Genomic DNA, 25471 nt, shown 5'->3' on the forward strand with positions numbered 1-25471 from the left:
CCCCCGCCGCCCGTGACGTCATGCTGCAGTGCGGGGCGGGGCCGGGCGGGGCGCGGAGCGGCTGCCGGCGGTGCCGCCGTCCCTGCGCGCCGCCGCCGCGGGAGCGAGGGCGTGGGTCCTGCCGGGACCCGCCGCCGCCGCGATGGGCGACCCTCGGCCCCGCGCCGCCGTCCTCCTCCCTCTGATCTGCCTCTGCGCCGCGCTGCCCGGCAGCGCCTCCAACAAAGGTGAGCGGCGGAGCGCCGCGGGCACGGTCCCGGGCGACGGCGGGCGCTCCGCTGGGACCCACCGGCAGCCCCCGCGGAGGGGCTCTGGAGGGACACGTTGGCCGCGACTCGTCCATCCGCCCCCGCGGTGGCGGCGCGGCTCCGCGCTGCCCGCCGCCTTCGCCCGGCACGTTTTTGTCGGGGCATCTCCGCGGTCCCCGGCGGCCCCGGCTTTCTTCGCCCCTTCGGGCGCTCTCATGCCATCCCATCTCCATTCTCTACTTTGTCCATCTGTCATCCTACCACCGCTTTTTTCTCCGTTCTTTAGTCTCCTACTGCTCCTCTCGCGTTTTCCCCTTGTCCACCCACTTGTCTTGCTTTTGTTTAGTTATCACTGGGTGAATTTAGATTCCCATCCCTTCCCTAGCATGCTGAGAGAGAATATGTTGTTTCTCCACAGACCCCTGCAGTTCATAAAACACATTCCCTAGCTCCATCTTCCAGTCCTAGTTCATCCATCTACAATCTGTCCATAGGAACTGTTTATGCATAGTTATGTGTTAACGATGCAGGTTGATTTTATGTATTTTATGTGATAAAGATGAAAGACACCCAAACCACCCCAGCACTACAGCTGTAACCTTCTGAATGCAGATGTTCATTGAGCACACAGAGTGATGGAGAAAGGTGTAGGCTTCTAGATCTGTGGCTGTAGAGGCAAGCCTGAGAGATTCATCCTAGTGGAGTCAATGTGTTGGTAATATGACAGGGTGGGAAAAGCTGTAAACAGTTGAGGGACTCTGGGCTCACTGGGGAATGTGACACCTTAGGGTGCTTTCCGTGCCTTGGAAGAGTCAGGGCTATGGGGTGGGTGCACTGCAGAGCTGTGTGTACCCTGACATTGGCAGGGGCATTTCTTTGTTCCACTCTGCTTCCATGGGGCTCGGTGGCGAGGAAAAGCCCCTCATGCTCTGGATTCTGCCTCTCCTTTGTGAATTTGCACTCTGAAACATCTACCCACCTTTGGTAAATTATATTAGATTGATGGGAGCTTTCTTGAAGCTGGTAGGAGTCTGTGTCCTAAAAATATTCCTAGAATGTTTTTCTATTCTCCAACAACTCATTTCCCAAGAAATCAGATTGGTGATTCCCAAGTTGCAGGTGGATGCAGCAAAGGATTTATCTCAGTACCATCAGCTTGTTACCCCAGCAACAGGGCACATTTGACATTTATAGCTCTGGATCCTCACCTCGGTGGTGTGGCGCATGGATAGAGCCAGAACAGAATGGAATCTGGTGGGGACAATGGGCGGGCAGGGGGAGACGCGGGCACTTGCACACAGGGAGGATTCCACCTGCATACTGAGCAGGATGGATGTTTCTCTGGATTTCCTACGCAATGCTTTATAATCTCAATCAATACGGTGGTGGAGAAGTGCCAACCCACGCTCTTCGCTGCCACACCAGGCTGGATCTGCCTGCTCTGCCCTGCTGGGACATCCCCTTGCTGACCTGTCACCCTGCCTGCTGGCCCCCCAGCCACCCCTGGCAGCACCCCCTGGCCCCGAAATGCACAAGTGCTTGGTTGCACAGGATGCTGCGCCTTTTGAGTCAACACGAGGCCATGCCAGTATGGCCTTTCAGAGGACACTGCAGAGGATGGATTCAACATATTGGAAGTAGTGCCCTTGAGGGGAATGGCTCTGTATCCTACTCCCCACCAGCTCTGAGCCATGCTGTGCTCAAAGTGTTGCTGGGTTGTAATAAATCTTGGTCTCCAGGGGGTGGGAGAGTGGGGGATTATCTGGGAATGGGGGTTGTAACTAGGCCATGTAATATAATCTCTGAGGCCCATTTGGCAGGGAGTGGGCATGGGGGAGGGGTTTGTAATTTGTAATGATTTTTTTTCCTCTCTCCCCTCCTATCCCCTCCCCTTCCCTCCCCCCAACCCTTTTTTTCTCCCTTTCCCTGCCCCGGAGCCTGTGTGATAAAGATTAATTTGCTATTTCTGGGCCTGTGACATTTTTCAGAGCCTCCTGCTGGCTGCTGCCTCCATGCCAAGCCTGGCTGGGCTCCAGCCAACGGGATTAGCAAGGAGGGCCCAAAGGAATATGGTGCTCACCATGGAGTGGGGAAGAAAAGAGCAAGGGGCTCTCAGAATAGGTTGTTATGTGCATAGGATGGCTGACTGAAGGTGTACCTGGGCATGTCTGTGTAGGTCCTGGGCCTTATTCTAGAGGATGCAAGGCAGAAGTGATAATGCCTGCATTGTCCCGTGGGGATACCCCAAGGGAAGATGTAGGATGGATCCTTTCATTGTGGCTTCATTGAGCTAAAGGGTCTAGTATTTGGAACCTGTCTCCAGGCTGAGGCTACTTCTGCCTCTTGAGTTCACTTTTTTTTAGCTGCTCCAGCATTTCTGGGCACCCAGGTGTCTCTCCACCTATTTCTAATAAGATAGTAATGAGGACACAAGAAGGAACACATTGTTTCTGTAGAGGTCTCCCATGAATAGAACTAAATAAAGATAACTTTTTTTCTCCCAGCCTATTTTAGATATCTTTAGTTCTAGAGAAGAAGGTGGTGAGGGGTGGTTGTTACTTGCCAGGGGATGAAATTCTTCTTTTTTCCTACTGAATCTGCAGTTGGTGGCTAATACATTCCTGTCCTCCATCCCTTACCCCAAATCTGCCCCAGCAAACAAGCACAAACCATGGATTGAAGCCGAGTATCAGGGCATCGTCATGGAGAATGACAACACCGTCCTGCTCAACCCGCCGCTGTTTGCACTGGACAAAGATGCCCCACTGCGCTATGCAGGTAGGTGGGGAACAGCTCTGGCAAGGTGGAAGGCAGGGACAGACTTATGGACAGGCAGGGACACAGTGACATTCATCCCTGTGCTGGATCCTACCTCTCTTCAGGAAACAATCACCTCCAAACCCTGTTCCGGAGGAGGTCCCTAGTGAAGTCTGGAGGCAATTTGGGCACAGCTTGATTTAGGATGCTGTGAGCCGTTTCCTTAGGGAGAGGAACTGAGGGTGGAGCCAGCTACTTTTTGACGCAGTTCTGCTATTTCCAAAGATCACATGCACAGCACTGAGTCGGTGAGCCCTGGAGAAAGCTGGTAGGGCACACTTCCTTGGCAGTGCTACATCCCCTCTCAGTGAGCACAAATCCCCGGAACAACAGTCCAGGCTTTCAGTGGTTGTATTCCTAGTGCTTGCTTAGGCCACGCCTGGAGTTTCCTCATGCATTCTCCTTCAGCTTTGGGAGAGTAAATGTGGTCCCTGTGAGCTGAATTTTAGGGTTTAGGTGACCCTATCTGCAGTTCCCTGCGGTACTCTGCGCATCCTGTGTGTGTGGGTGGATGAGACATTGTGGATCTTCATGCTCTGGCTATCTGCAGTATATGGCCCGTTTTGCCTCCCCGAGGGATGTAGAGGGGAAATAAGGTACTCCCCCCAGGACTGTGTAGCAGTAATAAATGTAGCTTGAGCCTTGTAACCTTCAATCTTTCCTGATGCTGGTCAGGACTCCTTGCCGTGGGAGTATTCTCCAGTAGATGGCAATCTGCACCATTAATGGCTGTAAGGGATAGGAGGAGGAAATCCTAGGGAGTCAAAAACTGCTCAAAATGAAGGATGATAATGGGGGAGAATGGAAAGTGTAAGTTAGAAAGGAAGAAAATATGGGAAAGGAAAGAAAGGGATTTAATGTGCTTTCCTCAGTCCTTTTCTTTCTCTCCTTCCTCACTGTTTTTGTGTGTACCAGGTGAAATCTGTGGCTTCAGGATCCATGGGTCAGGGGTACCTTTTGAAGCTGTGATCCTGGACAAAGCTACAGGAGAGGGGCTGATCCGGGCCAAGGAACCAGTGGATTGTGAAGCGCATAAGGAGCACACATTTACCATCCAGGCCTATGACTGTGGAGAGGGACCTGATGGAGCAAATACCAAAAAATCCCACAAGTAAGTTCATGCAGACATTGCTGCATGCTACAAAATGTGATCTATTACAAAAATGCAAAGGAAAGTTGCTGTGGAAACACTTTGTTTAGCCAGAAGTATTTTTCTCTAGCTATGACATTGTAACTCAACATGCTAAGAAGACCCAAAGAGAAATGTTCACTGACTGTCACGAGTGAATACAGAAAGGAGGGCTGTTTGACAGCAGTTCCTGAAAGTGGTGTTTTATATTGTTGCATAGAGGTAGGAGGTCCAGATTGAAGTATTATTTTTTCTCTTTGTGAGTGGTTGTAAACCATTGCCCAAGCACCTGTGTGACAGCATTGCTGCACTGAAATCAAGGTGTCTTTCCTTGTCCTTGCTTTTAACAGCTGGAAATCAGTGGTGCTCTTTAAAATTATGGCTTACTCTGAAATTTACGTGGTGCACGGCTGGTAATCAGCCCATCAGTTCTTACTGATGTCTCTCTGCATCAGGGCCACAGTGCACGTCCGAGTAAACGATGTGAATGAGTTTGCTCCCGTCTTTGTGGAGAAGCTGTATCGCGTGGCAGTGACGGAGGGAAAGCTGTATGACCGCATCTTGCGTGTGGAGGCCATCGATGGGGACTGCTCACCGCAGTACAGCCAGATCTGCTACTACGAGATCCTGACCCCGAATATTCCCTTCCTCATTGACAACGATGGTAAGAATCCACACCCACCATGTGCACATCAGTCCTGTTCTCCTGCTCTGCTCCTTCTCTGCCAGCCCCATCTGAAGGCAGAGCTGTGCTATATAAATTTTGCAGCACTGCTGATATGTCCTGGTGAGAGCAGCAGCATCCATTTTGTGGGATGCTATAACTTGTTACAAAGTGACACTGGGCAGGGTGACTCAACTCTTTTTTGGTTGTTTTTGTCATTGATCAAAGATATGAGTGATTTTTAGAAGGAACGTCTTTGAGGAGACTGCCTGTCCTCTACCTTGATCTCTTTGTTTTGCAAACCAGGGAACATTGAGAACACGGAGAAACTGCAGTACAGTGCGGATCGTGTCTACAAATTCACAGTGACAGCCTATGACTGTGGAAAGAAGAGAGCTTCTGATGATGCTGAAGTGGAAATCCAGGTGAAACCCACCTGCAAGCCCAGCTGGCAGGGTATGAAACCTCCAAACACATTTATCTCTTCTTTTCGCTTTTGCTCAGCTACTACTCAGTCCTGCTCATCACAAATGTTTGTATATACACATATAAATTTGTATGCCCATATATATGGTTCAGTTCTGGCACCAGCCCATCTCCATCAGGGGACACAGCAGATGTCTAAGTCTGTTGCAAAGGCACTGAAAGGTAAATCCTAACATTATAAAATCATTCCTTGGATTACTGTGAGCTGCCATGTGTTTGATAAGGCTCATAGACTGTATTCAGCAAAGATTGTTTTTGGGGCTGCTCTTCTGGAAGATATTTGTCTTTTCCAGTGGTGATGTGTTCCTGCAGGTTCACCTTAGTCAATTAGAATTAAGGGGAAATCAACGCAGCTAAACACCTGCTCTGCCTGATAAGAGAGGCTGACCAACCACAGAGTGATGACACACCAGTGTTAGCTGTGGAAGCTGGGACCTCGGACTCTGTGCTTCTAGGAAATCTTTCCATGCATTGATGCCAGCTGCGTAAAGCTGTGTTTCCAATGTGGAAAGGGCCAAAAATTTGGACTAATCCATAGATGCCACTTTTGAGTATGCCAGGTGTTCTGGCCCTGTGTCCTTGGCAGTTCCTAATCCCTCACTTTCACTCCTTTCCATTAGGCTGGAACAAGAGGATTGAGTACACACCCGGTGCAGGCAGCCTCGCGCTCTTCCCCACCATTCACCTGGAGACCTGTGATGAGCCGCTGTGGAACATCCAGGCCACCGTGGAGCTGCAGACAAACCATGTGGCCAAGGGCTGTGACCGGGATAACTACTCTGAGAAGTCCCTGCGCAAACTCTGTGGTGAATTGTTTCTTTCCTGGGCTGAGGGCGGCTGTGGCACAGCACCCTGCTCCTCACACAGCAGAGGTGCCAGGGAACACATTCCTCATGTCTGCTGTGGTCACTGGGTGGGAGGACACCAAACTTGTTTGTTGCATTGAGGGGCAATGGGTGTTCCTGCCCATATCTCATGGAATCATGGAATGGTTTGGACTGGAAGGAACCTTAAAGATTCTCTAGTTCCAACATCCCTGCCAGAGACAGCAACACCTTGCACTAGGCCCGGTTGCTCAGAGTCTCATCCAACCTGGCCATGAACACCTCCACAACTTTCTAGTTTTATAAAGCACTACCTCTGCTTTCCTTGCTGGGAATCCAGAGATTTCTGTGCATTGTCCCAGTATGCAGAGTCTGTGGGACTTCCCTCAGCACTGAACAAAAAGTCACCATTCTTCTCCAGACAGAAGAAGGCCTTTAGGCAACTTCTTATCTCCCTGTGCACTGAGACATTACAATGAGGCTTCCAGTGCCCACTTCATCTGATCTCCAGTTCTCAGGCTCCTTATTCTCCCATGCCAACATTCCTGACTCCCTCCCTTCTTGGTAGGTGCTGCCTCAGGAGAGATTGACCTGCTGCCAGTGCCTAGCCCCACAGCAAATTGGACGGCGCGGCTCTCGGTGCACTACAGCCAGGACAGCAGCCTCATCTACTGGTTCAATGGCAGCCAGGCTGCCCAGGTGCCTGTGGTGAATGGGCCGAATGGCCACGAGGGGCTGAGTGACCACTTCACCCTGTCCGTGTGGATGAAGCATGCCGTGGTGCCCAGCAAAGGCAGGCGGGAAGAGGAGACAGTGATCTGCAGTACAGTGCGGAGCGGTGAGACTTCTCCCGGGGTGGTGACACTTCTGCCCACTGCCTCTTAACTCCTTAGAAGGAATTGTCCCTGCAGGGGTAAATCTCTGATGTTCCAAAGCAGGACTGGGGCAGGGGTTCCTTCTTAGGAACACAGCTTCTTTAGGTGTCCCTTTTCCTCAGAGCGCTCAAGCCTCCTTTGAGCACACGGTGCTGAGTGCCAGTCGTGCACGGCAGCGTGGGCTTCTGGGTTCTGGCTAGTGGGACTGCTTGGAGTGTGACACGTAACTCCCTGTGCTTGTCCCTGGCAGAGGATGGCTACTCACACTACTCTCTGGCTGTGCATGGCTGCCGGATTTCTTTCCTCTACTGGCCGTTGCTGGAAAGTGCAAGGCCTGTGAAATTCCTCTGGAAGCTTGAGCAGGTGAGGAAGGGTTTGCATCCTCCCCATGTCCCTTCTCTTCCTGCCCTTTGCTGATGCCGTGCTCTGCTGTCTGCCGCAGGTCTGTGACGATGAGTGGCACCATTACGCCCTCAACCTGGAGTTCCCCACGGTCACGCTGTACGTGGATGGCGTCTCTTACGACCCTGCCCTGATCCATGACAACGGCCTCATCCACCCACCGCGGCCGGAGCCGTCCCTCATGATCGGGGCCTGCTGGGCCGGTGAGTGCCCACTCCCCAAACCGTGATCTTCCCATGTGGGAAAAAAGGGGTGGAGGGAGACCCAGGAGAGGTGAAAGAAATACCACCCACTACTAAATGATGCACATCACTCTGCAACCATCTTACCTGCTTGGCACCAAAGCTAGTGTGGCTCCTCCTTCCTCGTGGACCAAGGTAGTAACAGCTCAGGTGAAAGTGTCAGTGGCAGCTTCCTGGACAACAGCCATAGAATATGCGAGGAATAACCAACTTTCAGACAGAGGAGAGTTCAAACTCTGCACCACATTCAGGCACTGGCGTTTCTATCAAAGCCTTTCACCAGAAAGCAGGCAGTCCTATTTGTGCTGCTGATTGTGTTGATGGAGATTTCTCTGTCTTGAGGGTCTTTATGAAAAAGTCATAAATCCTTCTATATAGGAATTGGGTTGAAAGACAAAAATTGGGTAAGGAACAAAGTTAGGCCACTACTAGATTAAAACCTGTTCTATGGAGATGCAAGGCTGCATTTCTCAGATCCTTCAGTTCTCCTGCTAGACTGAAGCAGGACAGAACAAAAGGAGTTTTCCTACTGCTTGCCTTCACTCCAGTGGAAATTTCTAGCAAGATCAAATCTTTGCTGTATTGCTGCTTCTCTGAGGTCAGAGATCTCCCCACAGCTCTGTGCTCTCTTGATTGGCGTTTTGCAGACAACCAGTACAGATCAGCTTGGGACCCTCTCCTGGAGCTATCTGAGTCTCTAAGGGATGTTGAGAACATAGCTGGTTGTGAACATGGCTAATTCCCAAAACAGATAACATTGGGAAAGGATTGAAAAACTGCAAACACTATAGTTTATCCCTTAAGTCAGTTACTTGTCCTACAGTCTCAGCATCAGCTTCATGAGAGGAACTCTGCCCTCTGTCATCTGTGATGTGCTGCCTCTAGGGCTGAAGGGTGCACTGCTTGGCAGAGAGCTGTTCTTGGGGACTGGCCAATACAGGCCCTTGTAGAGATACTTGCCTGACCTTGTAACTACCATCTTCCAGTGCCTTATTGCTCATCCAGATGTTCTCCTTTTGCAGAGGAGAAAACCAAAGAGAAAACCAAAGGAAGCGAGAACGCCACTGACTCTGTGCAAGGTAGGGAAAAGAAAGAAGATGGATCTCTTCCCCTCTTGACTGTGCATGACTATCACTTCTTGCATGGTGCCTTCCTCATACAGCTTCCCCAGCCCTGTCCTGCCACCTCCCTCCACTCTGGGAGGAAACCCCTTATTTGGCAGATTGGTCCTTGATACCTTGGTACCTGTGGAGCATGAAAAGGCTGATGGAAGGACTGCAGCCTGCTTTGAGAGTTGGAGTATGCTTTTTGTGTGGATAAAGAGTACTCTTGCCTGATCATTAAAGCTGGTCTCTGAAGGACACAATAGCCATTAGAGACATCAGGAGATGTCACCTCATCCCTAACTATGTGTGGAATGTGTAGTTTCTTTTACAAGCCCTCACAGGAAGCAGAGTAAGAAGGGGACAAGAAATTGTTTCCATCTGGCATTCAGCAGTTTGACAGAAACTTCTCTATGCTACCCACCGTTCACTGCCCTTGTCTTTTTGTTGGTCTGTTTTTCTCGCTTTCCCTCATCTGGAATTTCAAAAATTTTCATCTTCTTTCTTCAGCATCCCCTATCTTCTTGTTGTCTTTGCTTTTCCATATCCTGTTCAACACTCTGTCCCCCTCTACCTCCCTTAACATCCGTATGTCCCTCACATTGTTGCTTTTGTTGTCTGGGCTTTTCCATGCCTCCCTCCGTATCCCTCTACCTCCCTTACCTCTGCATGGCCCTCACACTGTTGCTTCTGTGGTTTTGCTCTCTTCCTCGCCATGTCTCTCACACCCTCCACCTCCCATGTTTCCCTCAGGAGATCCTCTGTCGATACACCACTACTTCCATGGTTACTTGGCTGGCTTCACTGTGCGCCCTGGTAGCTTGGAGAGCCGGGAGGTTATTGAATGCCTGTATGCCTGCCGTGAGGGGCTTGATTACAGTGACTTCGACAGTCTGGGCAAAGGGATGAAGGTATGCCCATCTGCCCAGCTTGCATGGGTCTCCTCCACTCTCCTCCCCAGCCTTGCTTCCCAGGACTTTGCCTGCTCCCCCACCTCAGACAGCTCCGCACCTTTCTCCTATGTGTCTCTCTCAGCCTGGGTTCCTGTCATTTGCCAAGGAACCATGAGTATTTTCTTTTCTGCCACCTCTAGGTTCATGTGAACCCCTCTCAGTCTCTGCTCACCTTGGAGGGTGATGATGTGGAAACCTTCAATCACGCGATCCAGCACGTGGCTTACATGAATTCACTGCGCTTTGCTACTCCTGGGGTCCGGCCACTCAGGCTCACCACTGCTGTCAAGTGAGTGGGCAAATCAGCACCTCTGGCTCAGTTCAGCAAGAGGGTTGCCTCTCTTTTGACTAAAGTTACACTGACTCACTTTGTATTTTAAAATAATTGTATTTTCAGATGGTCTCAAAATGGGTAAATATCTTCCTGAAAATAATTGATAAATGATCCAGTATCCAAAAGGATACTGTCGTACTGGTTCCTAGTACCTATGCAGAACTTCTGTCTCCACTTGCAGTGTTCCAGGCATGTTCCAGGACTGGTTTTAATTTTTTTTGTGTTTGTTAATGTGACCAAGTCACCAGATCCCAGTGGTGTCACTCCTACCACACATCCCTGCCTTGCACAGCAGGCTGTAGGGAAGCTTTAGGAAGACTGCTGGAAAAAGGATATTCCCTTCCCTGGAAGTGATGGGCAGGAGGCAATCTTTTATGATGTTGTTGTTGGAAGCTTGGGGCAACTGATGTTTTCTACTGCTCTCCTTCAGGTGTTTCAGTGAGGAGTCCTGTGTCTCCATTCCTGATGTGGAGGGCTATGTTGTGGTGCTACAGCCTGATGCTCCCCAGATCCTGCTGAGTGGCAATGCCCACTTTGCTCATCCTGCTTCAGACTTTGAGGCTCCGGAAGGAATTCCCCTGTTCCCCAACCTCCAGATCACCTGCTCTATTTCTCACCAGGTGGAGGCCAAGAAGGATGAGAACTGGCACGGTACCGGTGAGTGGAGTACAGGGCAAGGTGTAAGAGACAAGAGCTGTGGTCCTGCAGAGGAAGCAGAGGCCCTGTAATTACACCCGAAAGGGAGAGTTTACAAATTTAGAAGCGGGGCACATTGTCTGTCAATATGTAGGCTAATCGGCTCTTATCCCTTTCTGCTCCTCCCTGTACTTTTTCTATCCACTCAGTTCCTTTGCCTCACTCTCTCCTAATTCTTTCCCAGGCTGCTCATTCCTAATCCCTTTTACATTTTACCTACATTTCCCTTTATTGAATCCAGTGCCGGATGGATGTCCTGCCTGTTACTCTCTCTACTCCTGCACTTAGCCTCATCCTACTTCCTTCTCTCCCGCTTTCATTCTTACTTCTTGCTCCCCTTCTTCTTTTCCTGCCTCACTTATTCCTGTGAATTCCTGGTCAGTTTCCTCACACCCTACAGTAACCAGTTCTTCAATTTCTTTCCATCATGCTCAGATAATTTCTCTGCAGTCTGTGCTCTATGTGTCCATTCACTTCTTTCATATCTCTTCTGGTAATAGGATTTTTTGCTCCTACTTTTCTGTTTAGAAGCTTTGCCTTTCCTCATACAATGATGAGTTCCTTGACTTAAGAGCAGATTGTTCTCAATCCTGCTGAAAGCAGTTAGTTATTGAATGTGGTTGCCATTTTAAAGAAGATAAGATCTCAACCATGGTAACCAACAGTGTGAGACAGGGAAAAGCTTTCAAAAGCGTGCAGGGCCTGGGAATGTGTGAGCGTTGTTCCTAATTTGCACACTGTCATTGTCAACAAAGTCCTTACAGCCAAGATGTGTTATCATGAACCAGACTGATAATAGTATGTTGTTCCAAAATAAAGTGACTTTATTATGTGCATAGATAATGTCATTAGAACCATCCTGAAACAAGTAATTAGACTGACAGTGATTTTACTTAAGGTCAGTGCTAAGTGGAGAAGGAGAAGTAATTACATATGATGTGAGAACTCTTAGGTAAGCAGGTTCCCCTCTGAGTAACTCCTTCCTTCTCTGATTGCTGTCTGGCTTTCTGGCCATATCTCCTTTCTGTTTGCATCTCAGTGACAGACACACGAATGTCAGATGAGATTGTGCACAACCTGGATGGCTGCGAGATCTCACTGGTAGGAGATGACTTGGACCCAGAGAGGGAGTACCTGCTCCTGGATGGGGCACTGCTGCAGCAGCGGGGCCTGGAGCTCGTTAACACCTCTGCCTACCTGACCATCACAGGTACGTCCTCTCCATGGTCACAGCTATCTAGTTATGCCTCTGCCACAGTCAGGCATCACTGGGAGAAGCACTTGACAGTAGGATGTGTTGGTGTACTTTGTGACACTGAGATGTAACCATTTCTTGAACTCCTGGTTTTTGGAAGTTGCTGACCATTTCCTTGGGGAGGTGGCTTTTCCCCCAGCACAAAGTACTGGGACATGGTGTCAGCTCTAACCCAGGCCTGTATCACTTCTCCTGACTTACTCCTTGGGGTTTGCTGTTCCCAGGTGTCAGTAGCATTTTGCATGACATGACAAGGACAACATATCCCACAACTTGTGGACTAGTGCAACACTTTTGTACTCTCCAGAATGTAACAGGGCTGTTGCTCCAAATCCTTCCTTCCTTTCCACTTGTTTTAGCAATGCAAGCAGGGATTCTATCAAGTCCTCCTCAGCCAGCTCCATCTCTGAGCCCTTCCCAAAATTAACAAACCCAGCATTGCCTTGGATCCCTCTGTAACCTCTAGCTGCTGCAGCATTAGGATGCCAGGTGACTTTGGAGCAGGAGCTTCCTCACCCCACCCCTCCCTTCTTGTCTCAGGCGTGGAGAGCATTGCGGTTTACGAGGAGATCCTACGCCAGGTCTCCTACCACATCAACCACGGTGCTGCCCTCTATGAAAGGAAGTTTCACCTGTCCTGCACTGAGATGAACGGACGCTACTCCAGCAATGAGTTTACTGTTGAGGTACGAGACTGATACCTGCACACGGAGTTCTTCCGCATGCATGGGGAGGACATGGTGCATGGGAATGCATAGAATGTGCCATGGACACTGGGTTGAGTCCAATCACTCTGGTCTTTCTGCAGGTGAATGTTCTCCACAACATGAACCGAGCTGCTCATCCTAACCATATTCTGAGCTCCCAGCAGTTTGTGCACCGAGGCCATCATTTACCTGCAGAGCTGTCTGGGCACAGTTTGGCAAGCACCCACAGCAACCCAAGTATGTAACACTATCTTTTGGGTCTATTCCTTTAGATCAGGATGCTCATTTTCTGACATCCTGGCAGAACCTATAGTGGAGGATTCCTCTCAGGCTCCCTGCACCCATTATCATTGTTCTCATTATACTGTCCTGTTCCACTCGTTGTTAGCCAGCAGACTGCAGTCTCTGTCAAATTGTATTTTAGAGCATGCTGCAACAATCCTCCTCTTGTGGTATATTCTTGATGTAGAAGCAGACTGAATTCTACACCTCAGAGGGTCTAAAAAGAGTAACCGCAAGCTGACTTCATTCATGCACCTTGCAAAGGTGCTGTGTGGGCTTGTGTAAAGTAATTTCCAAAAGAAGCTTCAACAGCAGGAGAGAAAAGTGAGTGAAGACTGCAACTGCTCTAAAGAAAGAAAGGTGGTGGTCAGCAAGGCAGGAAAATACAGGAGATGACACCACACAGACAAGAGGAGAATTCTTGCCCCCAAAGCAGAGGAGAGAGAAGCCTGAAAGCTAGACTAGATGTTTGTCTGGTCTGGAAGCCCTGTGCCTCAGGCATGACCACACTCCAATCAATTCCTCCTGGGCTGTGAAAGCTCCAGGACTTGTTACTTACAGACATTTTGGTCCCCTGTTGTAGGGGACATGCAAGGCACCTTTGAGCTAGCTTTTGCTGCAGCTTCCAAAGTGGCTGATATCCAGCTGGTCCAGTCCTGCAGCTGGACTGGAAGACTGGAGCTTGACTGCCCTGCACTGCAGGGGCAGCCTGTGCATGTGCCTGCCTTTGCCTCTCCCTTCCCCAGCTCTGCCTGATGCCAGCAGCAAACTTGTCCCTGCTGAACAGAATCATACAAACAAATTCATGGAGGGCCTAGATAGATTTTGTAGGGAAGGTGGTTATCTTGGGAGCTGAGGGTCAGTCTACAGGCCTAAAACAAACATGTAGGAGTTGGGCTAAGAGTGTTAGGTGAATTTCAGGTTTTCTCCTGTAGAAAAGCCAGGCTTTTGCCACAGCACTTATTAGAAGTCCATCATAGCATTCACATCTGCTCCATGTGCAACAAAGGCATCTTTTGACTTCTTGCTTTCTCTACTGCTTGCACAGAAATCACACTGTCTGAAAATCATCCTTGAGCCCTTAGAGGCTGTCCTCAGCACGCATTTCTCTTTCCCAAGAGCAGGGTACATATATATGTGGTGCAACACATTCTGGCAAATTCCACAGATAAAGATCTGCAGTCTACAGGCCAGGCTGACATCACAGGAACTGCCAGTGCCCAGGGGCACAGATAAGTCAGGCTATGTTCCTGCATAGACCAAAAACCCAGGCTCTGCCCAGGGATCTCAGTTCTTGAATGTCAGGTTAGAAACAAGCTTCTGTGACAGACTCTAGACACAACTTCTTGCTTTCTTTCTCCAAAGTGGTCCCCAGTGCTGCCACTGTCATCATCGTGGTATGTGTGGGCTTCCTGGCACTTATGGTGATCCTCGGCATCCTGCGCATCCACTCCCTGCACCGCCGGGGAATGGGACAAGAGGTCTCTGGGGCTGCTGAGTCGGGGCACACCAGCACTGGAGGCAAAGACAGCGACATGTTCTGGGATGACTCGGCCCTCACCATCATTGTCAACCCCATGGAGGTGAGGAGCAGCCACTGTGGCCGGGGCTGGGCGGGCAGCTGGGTTGTCAGACCCTTCCCCTTACCCCATCTCACCTCCCCAGTCCTACCAGAGCTGTCAGGAGAGGGCAGCAGGGAGTGTGGAGGGCAGAGCTGGCGAGGGCATGGAGGATGATGACGACAGCACCGACTCGGAGACACCCGACTCCCCGGACAGCAGTGACATGAATGACCGGCACATCATCGGCAAAAGTGACGTCTCTCACCGCTACTAGGAGCTTTAAAACACCCGCCCAGTGGATCCCCCCAAAACATATGGCAGGAAGGAGGAGGCGTCTTACTTTCAACTTCTTTCCTCCCCCACCGTGTACACATGTGCTCCTCCCTCATTGATCATTTCTGCCTCCCATGTTCCTTCATCTTCTGCCATTCTCATTGTGGACATTCCCCACGTTATTGATCCCCCATCTGGCTCTCCAGAAACATGTGTTAGGGCACTTACACACGATGGTGGCACAGTTCAAACTGTGATGCAGGTCTTGGAAAGAATGAAAATCTGAAAGGCAGAGCCAGCCATAGGGCTCAGAGTGGGGTTTCTCACAACCTCTCCCCAGATATTATATATATATATTGTATATTTTTTCAATGTTGTCATTTGAGGTTTATTCTCGTTTCATGCAAAAAAAAAAAAAAAACAAAAAAACAACCAACAAACCACTGCAGCTTTGTGTCGCTTTGTAAAATTGTCAATACTCCTAATACTAAATGAATGAAGGTAAGAAAGATGAGGAAACAAAGTGGATTTTAAAATAAATGGATTTCAAATAAAACATTCAGGACTTCTGCAGTTTTTCACTACAACCTGAGAAAGAAATAGTGTAGCTTCTAATGTGAAACTGGAGCTTGTCCAGAGCATGTATTTACCGAAATTACTACCTTATCTCGGGGAAGGGTTACATTTTTTAGCATGTGATGAAAAAAGAATAACACATCACTCATGACCCTACCCCCTGCATTTTTGACAATCAAAATGCTCTGTAAACACAATGTAGCCTTCCCCAGGACTCAGTGCTAGGGACCCACAAAAGAACAGAAGGCATTCAAGCCTGTTGCAGGCAAATGTAGCACATGCAGCAAACCGAATTCTTGAACTCAGGAAAATAAATAAGGCTCTTTTCATACACTTAGTGTATCAACAGAAACCAAATCTCCTTAGCTTCATCTGTCTTGTCACATGATCTGCTTTCTTTATCAGTATGATATAGTATTTTTTATAACAGGTGTTCCAGTTTGTAGAACAGCCCCAGCACTTCTGGGGGAAGGAGGCATCTTCTTTCTGCTGAGCATGGAGGGGATGGAAACACAACAGATACAAGCACAGCATGGCTCTGAGCCCAGCATGAGTTGTTAGGATAGTGCTTCAGAGCAGGTTGTGCTTTTTCCCTGGATCTACTTGGTCTGGTTTTTCAGACCCTGCAAGACAAAAAGGTGCTTTCAGCTGCCTGACACATCTTGGGGCAATGGCTGCAACATGTGAGGGACCCAGAGGAAAATTTTGCAATCTATTGGCAGCCAAGGTTGAGAAATCCTCCTTAGGAGCAAGAATGCAGTACGTTAGGTGAGAGTGGAAAAGTCCCTCGGAGAGCAAAGGCTGCAGCACAAGATCTCTGCTTGCTGCAGTTCTCTCAGATGTTTCAGCTCTAGGCTTTATGCCCAACTGTGCCCACGTATGGTTGTTACTGGGTCCAAAAGAAATGAACATGCTGGGGTAAGACACTCTTACACTTTTCTGCTTTGTCTCCTTCCCAGTAAATTCTATGCCTTTGTTTCATCAAGGGACTTTACAATAGGAACTGTCAAACCAATGCCCTGACATCTTGAAGCACTGGAATAATTCAAGTCTCCAGAAGAAAAAGGAAGTTTACACTGTGCACACTGGAGCAAAAATCTTGGCACAAAATACTCGTTGTGTCCTGAGAATGCCCGACCCAGATCTGATCTGTGACAAAAAGCACCACCTCTCAGAACCCTGCAAAACATCAGGTCTCAGGACCACAATGTCCCTGTACCTCCACAGCAGCCTCAGCCAAGCGCTACAGCTTACAAGGTGGAAGAGGCCAAATGTACGATGAGTTCGTAGGTAGCCATCGTGATGGCTGCGTTTGGGATCTGGCGGATCAGGTGCGCCAGGAGCCCCCGGTATAAAGCCAAGGGTCCCTCTTCACGGACCACGAGCTGCAGAGTCTGTGTAAAGGAACGGTACCGTGACCCTTCCTCTCGCAACCGCGTCCGGATGACCTCTGGAGAGACAAGAAGGGAAGCTACATATTAGAAGGTGGATCCTACAGGCATGGCATCTCCCATCAAGAGGAACAGAAGCAAGGAGAGTGGACCCACTCACCATGTGGATATGCAATGCACGTAGCGCATGTTTTGGAGACAGCAGCAGCGCTCATTAGTCCGAAGAAATCGTTGTTGTTTGGTGGAAGTGTGAGTGATGGGGAATGGGAATGCTGGCTGTTTCTCAGCTCTTTTTTCAGTGCTTCATAGATAACAAAGTGTATGATGGTCTCTGACACTCCAGCATAGGAGGCAGTGATCCCACGGTAAAATCCACGCAGGCCTTCTGTGTGGTACACATGCATGGCACACTGGAGAGCGTTTCTGGCCATCTCCCCCTTCACCCTGGAAAGAAAGGAGAGGGTTAGGACAGCATACTGCACCCCAACCTATAGTGCTGTTTTGAACACAGTCATAAGCCTCTTGCCCAGCCTATGACTTGCCATGTTCTGATGAGAAATCGCAGGCTTCTCTCTGCCCAACAACCCCCAAACCAATCCTGATGTGACATGGAGTGGCTCTGCACTGCAGGCCTGCCTTACCTGGCTTCCAGCTGCATCCTAGTTTTCACTAGCCAGATGGGGTTGGTGAGCGTGGCTGAGCTAATGCCTGGGGAACAGAAGAGGAAGACAGCTGTGAGTGCCAGGATCACGCTGTCAGTTTGTGAAGAGGTGCTGATCTATCAGCTCTCTGAGCTCTGCTTGGCAAGCTGCAGGCATTTGCAATTTGAAAATGACCTTGAGAAAAGATATTTAGGACAGACTATTTGATTCTCCTCCTCTCCTATTCCAGCCTTTGTCTAGTGGTAATTAGCTCCTCTGTCTCCAACACAACCCTACTACAGGCCTGGGTGTAACAAAGAGGCAGGAAACAGAATGCTAATTTTTCAAGAGTGGAGGATTTTGTTAGAGAATGGAATATATCAAGAGAAATGGTTCTGTGAATGGTCTAAATTACACACTGCCTTCTCCCTCTCACAGCAGAATAGAGCTCATGATAGCAGCTGAAGGGATAAAGACATGACTTCAAGAGATGAGCCTAAGAAGAATGAAGAGTGAGAAAACATTGTGGTTACTCAAGGAACTCACTTGTCCACATGTGGAGAGAGAAAACTTCAGAGCAGCAATGGAGAAGGAATGAAACACATAGGCATTTCCAGACAGAAGGGCCTCTTGGCTTTGATCTGAGACAGAAAAGGCTCACCTGCACAGGCTGCTGCTAATATGTGTACTTTCTTGGATTCCGGTACCAGGACAGTATTAAGCCTCTCCTTAGTAGCAGAATAGGCAGCAAAATATATAGCCCTGGTTGGAAAAAAATACAGAAGAGGTTACAGCTCCCCTATGAGGAGCAGAGACACTACGGTGCAGTCTCACTCCAACTTTCCTTACTCCCATCACAGTTCTGTCTAATGTGACATCAGATACCATTTATACCTGGCCCCCAGCAATCATCTTAACACTATGATCAGAAGCTCCAGAAGATGTCTGCGTGAGGGGGTCCTCTGGCACGTGAGTACAAGGCCCAGACTGCTTTCAGAAAGGGGAATGACAGGTCCCTTAAAAAGTGTACAACATGAGGCACTGTCATGGAGCAGTACTCACCGGGAAGGAGCAACCCCAGCGAGGTTTGGACCCAGACCTCGGAACAGGGATCGTTTGCCTTCCTTCTCAAGGATGGCCCTACAGAAGGAAATTAACAGAGAAATCAGCAGAGTAACTACGCTGGGGGCTCTCCTGTTCCTCCTCCTTCTTTGTTCTTGTATTTCTTGTAGCACCCTCTCCTCACCTCCCATGTTATCCTTTTTCTGCCCTGCTCTCATTTTCTCTCCAATCACTTCTCCTCTCTCCTTCAGTCATAGAATCATGGAACCCCTTGGGTTGGAAATGACTTTGAAGATCATGTAGTTCCAACTACTGTGCCATGGGCAGGGACACTTTTCACTACTCATTGCATCCTATTCTTGATAATGCCACCCCTCTGGGTCTAGCTGAGAAATTTCTCCCAGCCCCCTAAGCTGCCTTGCAGAGCACAGATCACTAGTGAGAAGCAGCTGTGCCTGTACTCTGATCAAACTTTTTATTGCACTTGTGGCTTCCAGAGCCTCAGCTCAACTCTTTTTCTCTCCCCCCTCACACTCTCCACCTGATGGCCAAACCATCACCTCCCTGGTGCTAACAGGCACACTTCCCTGTCCTACTCACCTCAGCAACTTGAGCACTCCAGGAGATGGTGGGGTGGGATTCATCAGCCTCACACTCATCCCTGGCAGCTGTATCTCTGGGAGGCACAGAGGCCTCAGTGCCAGCTGGGATGACTGCAGACGTGTCTTCACCACTTCCAGGGGACAGGTCAGGATGGCTCCAGCTGTTCCACCACATCTAGGACACAGCAGCACATGTAAGAATGACCTCTGTGCCATAACAGGGTGATAATTCTGACCCTGCTTGTCCACAACTTCTCCCCTCTGGGAGAGGAAGTTAGGTACCCCAGCCTGTGTCACACATGGCCTCCTGCTCTGACACTGATTAACATAAGAGCTCACCTTGAGACATCATCTGGCAGCCTCACTCTGAAGTCTTACTCAGTGTTTGAGACAAAGAGTCCCAAGTCCATGGGGACTCAGCAGTCCCCCAGAGCAAACATTTCTGCTGCCCACCCTCACTGCAAAGCCTTCTGCTGAGGTCACCAGGCTCCGTGACCCACACTTCGCCACAGCCACACCGGATCACAGAGGGGCAGCACAGAACTCTCCCACCTCTCAGCCTGCCCGTGTCTTTAATCCATAATTACATTGGCAAGGCCCTGTAAGCAAGATCTGTAGTTTCTGCCAATAGTCAGGCTCTCTCCAAGCCTGGCTTGCTTAATGAAAGAGGACTCTGACCTTCAGCAGGCAAAACCTATTTTTGGAACTCATGAACCATCTCCATCAATGGCTCTCGTCACACTGCAGGAATGTTGAAAGGACACACACCCCCTTTTTCCCTTTCCACCACCCAGGGACAAGCCAGAACTGACACATTTGGTTCTCAGCTTCTGCCCCTCTAAATCCTTTGACTGAGAACTCTGCTCTTCTAGAGGATGCTCATTTTGAGATGAATTTGCATGCAAATCATGCAAGAGGCTTTGACAAATGGACAATTGTTCACATCTGCAACAGCCAAAGTTGCTTTGTTTCACAAGAGATGGAGGCTTAATAAAAAGCTCACTCTGCTCCAAAGAAAGAAAAGCCAACCAAAGAACCACAAGATTCCAGGAAAGAGTCAGGTGTATTACATATGACAGTGCAGGATAGCAAACAGCAAGAGTTCTGAAGAATTATTTTGAAAGAGTCTATACAGCTCAGTGAACATATACAGTATTCTCACAGCCTTTGCTCCTACAACTTCAACATCACTGCCAAGAGGAAGGGGGGTTAAAAAAAAAAAAAAAAAAAAAAAAAAAAAAAAAAAAAAAAAAGAGAGGTCCGGATGCCTATTGCACATCCAAGAGTTGAAGATATGGCAGCTAGGAGATTACGGAGCTGATGATGCCGGCAACTAGCTATGCTATTCCATAACACTCATGTGGCTTTGTCAAGCCCTTAGCAGATGTACACAGTGGTGGTGATGACTTGCAGAGCAGTCCATCAGCAGCAATTTCCCTCAGGAGGTATATGATGAGTGGTGGGAGTCTGGCAATGTTCTGACTCCTGAATTTAGCTCCAGCTCAGAAGACAGCACATGGCAAAGCAGTTAATACCCTGGCTCAGGTTCTCTGGGTGAACAAGCTGATCAAGCACAGACTCCAAGACACAGCCTACATAGCAATCCAGAGTTGTATGAGGCAGGGTCTGCTTTCACAGGCCACATTGATATTTCCCATACAGACCATATTCACTCAGGGGTCCAACAGTCCTCTTCTTTACCTTAGATTCTATTAATTTGTCTTATACAGGCTCCAGACTTACATGCCTGTTGTTTCTTTGAGCAGAAGTACAGTCTTCAGTTCAGGGGAAGACTGAGTACAGTGGTGACAGATCAAGGTCTAAAAGGGCAGTTTCAACTCCTTATCTAAAAGCTGAGCAAACAATACATCCAGAAAACACTGAGAGAAGCAATTGCTTGGTATGCTAATAATTCTTCTCTCTAATAGTGCATAAGGAAGCAAAAGTTTATGTAGTGTTCTCTTAATATCTAATTTCTTCAAAGTCCCCACGTGCAATGGTCAGGATCTGAGTTTGAACACACGCTTCCAGTATATATCAAAGTTTCCTGAGGTTGTGTTCCTATCGGAAGCTACCGATACATACAGATAATAAAAAAGTATTATAAAAGCAATAATAACAATTAAAGAAATTGTTGATCCTTGGCATACTGGCCATTTAATCAGCAGAAAGAGAGTATGAGGTGAAGGGCCACTATGAGCTGCTGTGCCTCAATGGTAAGACTAAAGAGGAAAAAAGGACATCCATTAATTAAAGCTAAGGAAATGAGGTGTACCAGTTCAAAACTAGAAGAAATCTCAACTTTGATGTATTAATGTGCATTACATGATGATACAGCTGCTTACCCTCTATGGAAGACATAGGTCTGCAAAATTCTTCTGTTTCAGGAGAAATGGAAAATTATGTGTCATTACTCTACAAGCAGGAACTAAAGCAATTTCTGCAAAATAGGATGAAGAGCAGCAGTTGAAAATGAGTACAACATGTACTCTCAGAGGAAAGCCATGGCAAAAAGTGCTAATTGAAGAAGGCGGGTAATTTTACCTTAGAAAATCGTACTTGCCTCTAGATCTTGCTTTCACATTTTAAAGGGAAAACTGACAAGTTTGAGGTGACAGAAAAAGAGGATTAGTTGACAAATACAAAAGACACTGTTAACATTTTTAAGTGATCTAAAAAGTGTATAAGCACATGCACAGAGGTGACAAGGTTTACTGGTAATTCATGTTAGCCCTTAGGCTAGCCAAAAATTAAGATGGCTTGAAGATCTTAATTTAAGAATAGTAACACTGAATCAGACAAACCTGCAGTTAAACCAGGTTTCTGCCTAGGACACAGACAAATAAAGATCACCTACAGAAGACTAAGAGAAATACCTCCAGAACACTCTCCCAGCTTCCCACAATTTTCAGTTCAGGGATTTCCTCAGCCAGAAATGTTGCCTTGCTTTTAGTAGCCTTCAGAACATTCTTTTTAAATCATCTTTTAAAAATGCTTCCTGGACACAGAAGAAGCCTTTACCTTATGCTATCCTGTTGCCAGGAGTCCCACAGTTTAACTGCACACTGTGGGAAGAACTGTTCTTGCATTAGATCTGAACAAGCCTCTCACAAGTTTCTTTGGCTGGTCCCCAGTTCCTATACTAGAAGAAAAAGTGGAGAACTGCTCCTTCACAAATGAGACCCTGTTTTGTTTCATTACATAAACCAGTAATATTAAATATAGTGCAGCAATAAACTGAACTTCTCATTCATCTCTTATTCACATTATTATCCCCAGGGATTTAATTAGCTGTAATTCAGGAGTATTGCTTAATGGATGAGGACAAGATACAGACTGACAAAGTTCCCACTAGTGACATTCTTGTTACTAGCCAAACTCTCAGGTTTTCAGGAACCATGGCGGAAAATGACAAGTAAAAGCTTAAGAAGAAAGCTAAGAAGTAATGTTAAAGTTTAGCTTTCTTAAAGCTAAGAAAGCCTAAGATGTAATGATTATATAGTTCAAAGGATAAATTAATAAAAGAGAATAACATATACAAAGTAAGAATGGGAACAGAGAGGACAGGTACACATATACAAAGATTGACATAGCACAAGAACTGCATTAGCTGCAGAAAACTGGAAGTTTACTAATTAAAAGCAAATAAATTATGTGCCTTATTGTACATGTTGTATCACAGGCCTCACTGTCACACAAACTCCAGCAGGTTGGTGGAATTTGGAAAAGGATTAGGTGGCTGCATAAGCAGAGAACCTGGGCAGTTACTCAGTAAAGTCCGGAGGACCACATTATCTCCTGCTCTAGGGCACCACAAACTTGAAGCTCATTGTTTTGAGACTTTCAAGAGAGGAAGGGGGAAACGCCACGGGACAAATTACTTGGTACTTGGTCGGGGCACGCTTCTAATGCAGAGAGGCACGGCTGGGATCCAAACACCTGACTCACCAGAATCAGCCGCACTATTTAAAGCCAGAAAAGTGGCACAGGAATCTCAGCCATGCGCTGATGGAGAGAGCTGGGCGCCCTCCAGAACACATGGATGCCCCACCACTCGCCCCGCTGAAGAGGCCTCGTGGCGCTCTCGTTCAGCACCCCGCTTCCTTTGCCCCGCATCCCCGGCAAGCTCCTGCTGGATGAAACACCACGTCCCATAGGGAGGCTCTCCGTCTTCCCAAGCCGCGGAACCAAGCATTCTCCGCCGCGCTGCGGGGCTGCCCCACGGCGCCGAGCCCCGATCCGGACCCGCCCGCGCGGGCCAGGACGGCGGAGCCGGCGGGGGCTGCTCTGCCCCGGCTCCCGGGCGGCGGCTGCTGCTGGACCCGCGGCCCGAATCCCGCCCCAGGGCGCCCTCCTGCCCCCGCCCGCCTCCGGGGGCACTCACCCTCCGGCGAGCAGGTGGAGCAGCGTGCTGTGCTGCGACATGGCCCCGCCGCTGCCGCCCGGCCCCGGCCCCGGCCCCCGCCCGCCCGGAGGAGGCGCCCGGGCAGCGGCAGCGGGAGCGGCGGACGGGGCGCTGCGAGGGGAGCGAGGGTTCCTCCGTGCAGATGTACGGGTGATAATTCACACAGCTGCTTTGGCCCGGCCACTCAAGGCTCTTCCATTAAAACAAATGAGCAACCCCCCTCAAGCCTCCAAGCCGACACCCAAACTTAAACAAACTCATCTTTGTTTTGCATGTAGGGGAGCCAAGGCAAACTGATTTTTTTGACCACGGGAAAGCGATGGGTCGAAGAGCAGAGCCAAGTGGTTCTTGATGCTCGTCCTAGCTTATGGGACCACAGATGCTTCTTCGGATGTTTGGGTTCAAATGCAAACGGGCCAATGCTCTCCACAAGAAAAAACCCCAACCGTCTGAATAAATTAGACCCATGACTTTGAAGTTCGGAGGATCAGTGTGAGAAAGGGAATATTCAGGGGCAAAAGATCCTTTGTTGCTTTTTTAAATGCATCATTTCAGAGCGCATCAGAGTTCATTGAATGTCATCTTCCTTAAAAAAAGCAGAATGTACATCAACATGATGCTGTTGCCAAAAAGGCACACATCAGATCAGTTTATGTGTTTAGGATAGCCTGTAGGCCAGATGAAATGAGCTGTCAGAACAGCTCTGTACTGCTGTGACTTCACTCACAGCACTGAGTGACACAGGACTGACTGAGTGTCCAGTTTGGGTACAATGCTGCTACAACAGAGACAAATGTAGGAAGTGAATCCACAGAGGGGAATAACTACCTTGGCCACTCAAGCAGAAGGATTGAAAACAATTGCAGCTTTTTGTCTGGAGGAGAAGGAATTAAGGGAGACATGGCAACTGAGTCCAATTAAGTACAAAGATTCTTTGAAAAGGAAATGAGTACCTTATTTGCAGTGGAAAAGAACAGAACTATCAGCTTATCAATATCAAAAGTGCTTGTCACTACCTGGGCAATGAGGGGAAGACTAGTAAAAAGACTGGCTTTCTGGTCAGTGAAATTGGAAACTGGTCAAAGATACCTATAAGCTGCAAGCATTTTTCACTTGTCTTCACTGTGGTGGTGGCTAGGTGAATATCTTAAATAGCACCAGTTGCAAGTGGGGGAAAAGTCACTCTAGATTTCTAAGTACTTAGGCAAAGTCAAGGCTTTCAGACCAATTAGGGCTGATGAACTTGATGCTGTGATGAGAACTGGAGAACTGGAGAATGGCGCACTGGCCATTATCTTTGAGATATCTAGGCAATGGAGAGGTTCAGAAGACTGGAAAAGGCCAAATATATTGGCTATTTAAAAAAAGAAAATCATATTAATTACTGGCCTGCCAGCATAATTTTACTGCCTTCCCCTGTGATACGGGAACAAATAAATATTATGTAGACAACTCATGTTTTCCATTTGCAAAAAGAAGAGATCAAGTTAAACCAGTCTTTCATGGCAGACTTGTCCTGGTGGTCAAGGAAGTAACAACAGATAATAATTTTTTTATTTCAGTTGGATTTTTACTCTTCATCATCTAACAGTCTAACAAGCACATTAGGAAACATGGGAAACTGGATCTACTGAAATCACAGTTGGGAGAGCCTGATGCTGATTGGAAAATTCTAAGATTAGTTTTTGATGCTATGCTGTCTATCTGGAAAGAAGAATCAAGGAGTCCTTAAGAGATCTGTTTTCAGTGTGCTATTATTGTGGTTTTTTCCCCAGTAATTTATACAGTGGACCAGAAAATTGTGTCTATTAAAATCTGCAGACAACATTAATCTGAGAGGGCTTGCAAAGGATTTGGTAGAAAAAAAATCATATACAAATCGTATATGATCTTGATAAATGGGAGAAATAGCCTGAAAGTGTAGAACACCATTTAGTAAAAG

The 25471-nt window shown here is 48.2% G+C and overlaps 2 protein-coding genes across 3 annotated transcripts; one reads left to right on the plus strand and one right to left on the minus strand.

Annotated features, from left to right (window-relative positions):
- Positions 1 to 20: 20 nt before the first annotated feature.
- CLSTN3 (calsyntenin 3) lies at positions 21 to 15410 on the plus strand. Its single transcript, XM_053934581.1, is given in 19 exon segments — positions 21 to 53; positions 56 to 227; positions 2904 to 3026; positions 3981 to 4176; positions 4650 to 4858; positions 5165 to 5314; positions 5965 to 6150; positions 6737 to 7006; positions 7294 to 7406; positions 7486 to 7648; positions 8710 to 8766; positions 9544 to 9701; positions 9884 to 10032; positions 10508 to 10734; positions 11813 to 11983; positions 12569 to 12714; positions 12837 to 12972; positions 14383 to 14600; positions 14683 to 15410. Coding segments are annotated over 19 exon segments (3048 nt in total). The 3' UTR covers positions 14854 to 15410.
- LOC128783641 (solute carrier family 25 member 33-like) lies at positions 15232 to 23564 on the minus strand. Of its 2 annotated transcripts, none has more exons than XM_053934582.1 (7): positions 23509 to 23564; positions 19123 to 19299; positions 18523 to 18600; positions 18122 to 18222; positions 17461 to 17527; positions 16980 to 17263; positions 15232 to 16878 (listed from the first exon to the last, which is right to left on the minus strand). In XM_053934582.1, exons 1-7 carry the CDS (start codon positions 23547 to 23549, stop codon positions 16679 to 16681), a joined length of 948 nt encoding a protein of 315 aa, XP_053790557.1. In that variant the 5' UTR covers positions 23550 to 23564; the 3' UTR covers positions 15232 to 16678. The 2 variants fall into 2 exon arrangements, with proteins under 2 accessions (XP_053790557.1, XP_053790558.1); XM_053934583.1 differs by lacking the exon at positions 23509 to 23564 and adding an exon at positions 21470 to 21535.
- Positions 23565 to 25471: the final 1907 nt, after the last annotated feature.

The sequence above is a fragment of the Vidua chalybeata genome, chromosome 2 (genome assembly GCF_026979565.1).
Source record: "Vidua chalybeata isolate OUT-0048 chromosome 2, bVidCha1 merged haplotype, whole genome shotgun sequence".
NCBI classification, from domain to species: Eukaryota; Metazoa; Chordata; class Aves; order Passeriformes; family Viduidae; genus Vidua; species Vidua chalybeata.

Coding starts and splice junctions, on each gene's coding strand:
- LOC128783641 (XM_053934582.1), bottom strand. CDS start 23,549: ATGTCGCAGCACAGCACGCTGCTCCACCTGCTCGCCGGAGG. Junction 18,223..18,522: donor GCTGGGGTTGCTCCTTCCCG/GTGAGTACTGCT, acceptor TTTTCCAACCAG/GGCTATATATTTTGCTGCCT. Junction 16,879..16,979: donor GTGCATTGCATATCCACATG/GTGAGTGGGTCC, acceptor TTGTCTCTCCAG/AGGTCATCCGGACGCGGTTG.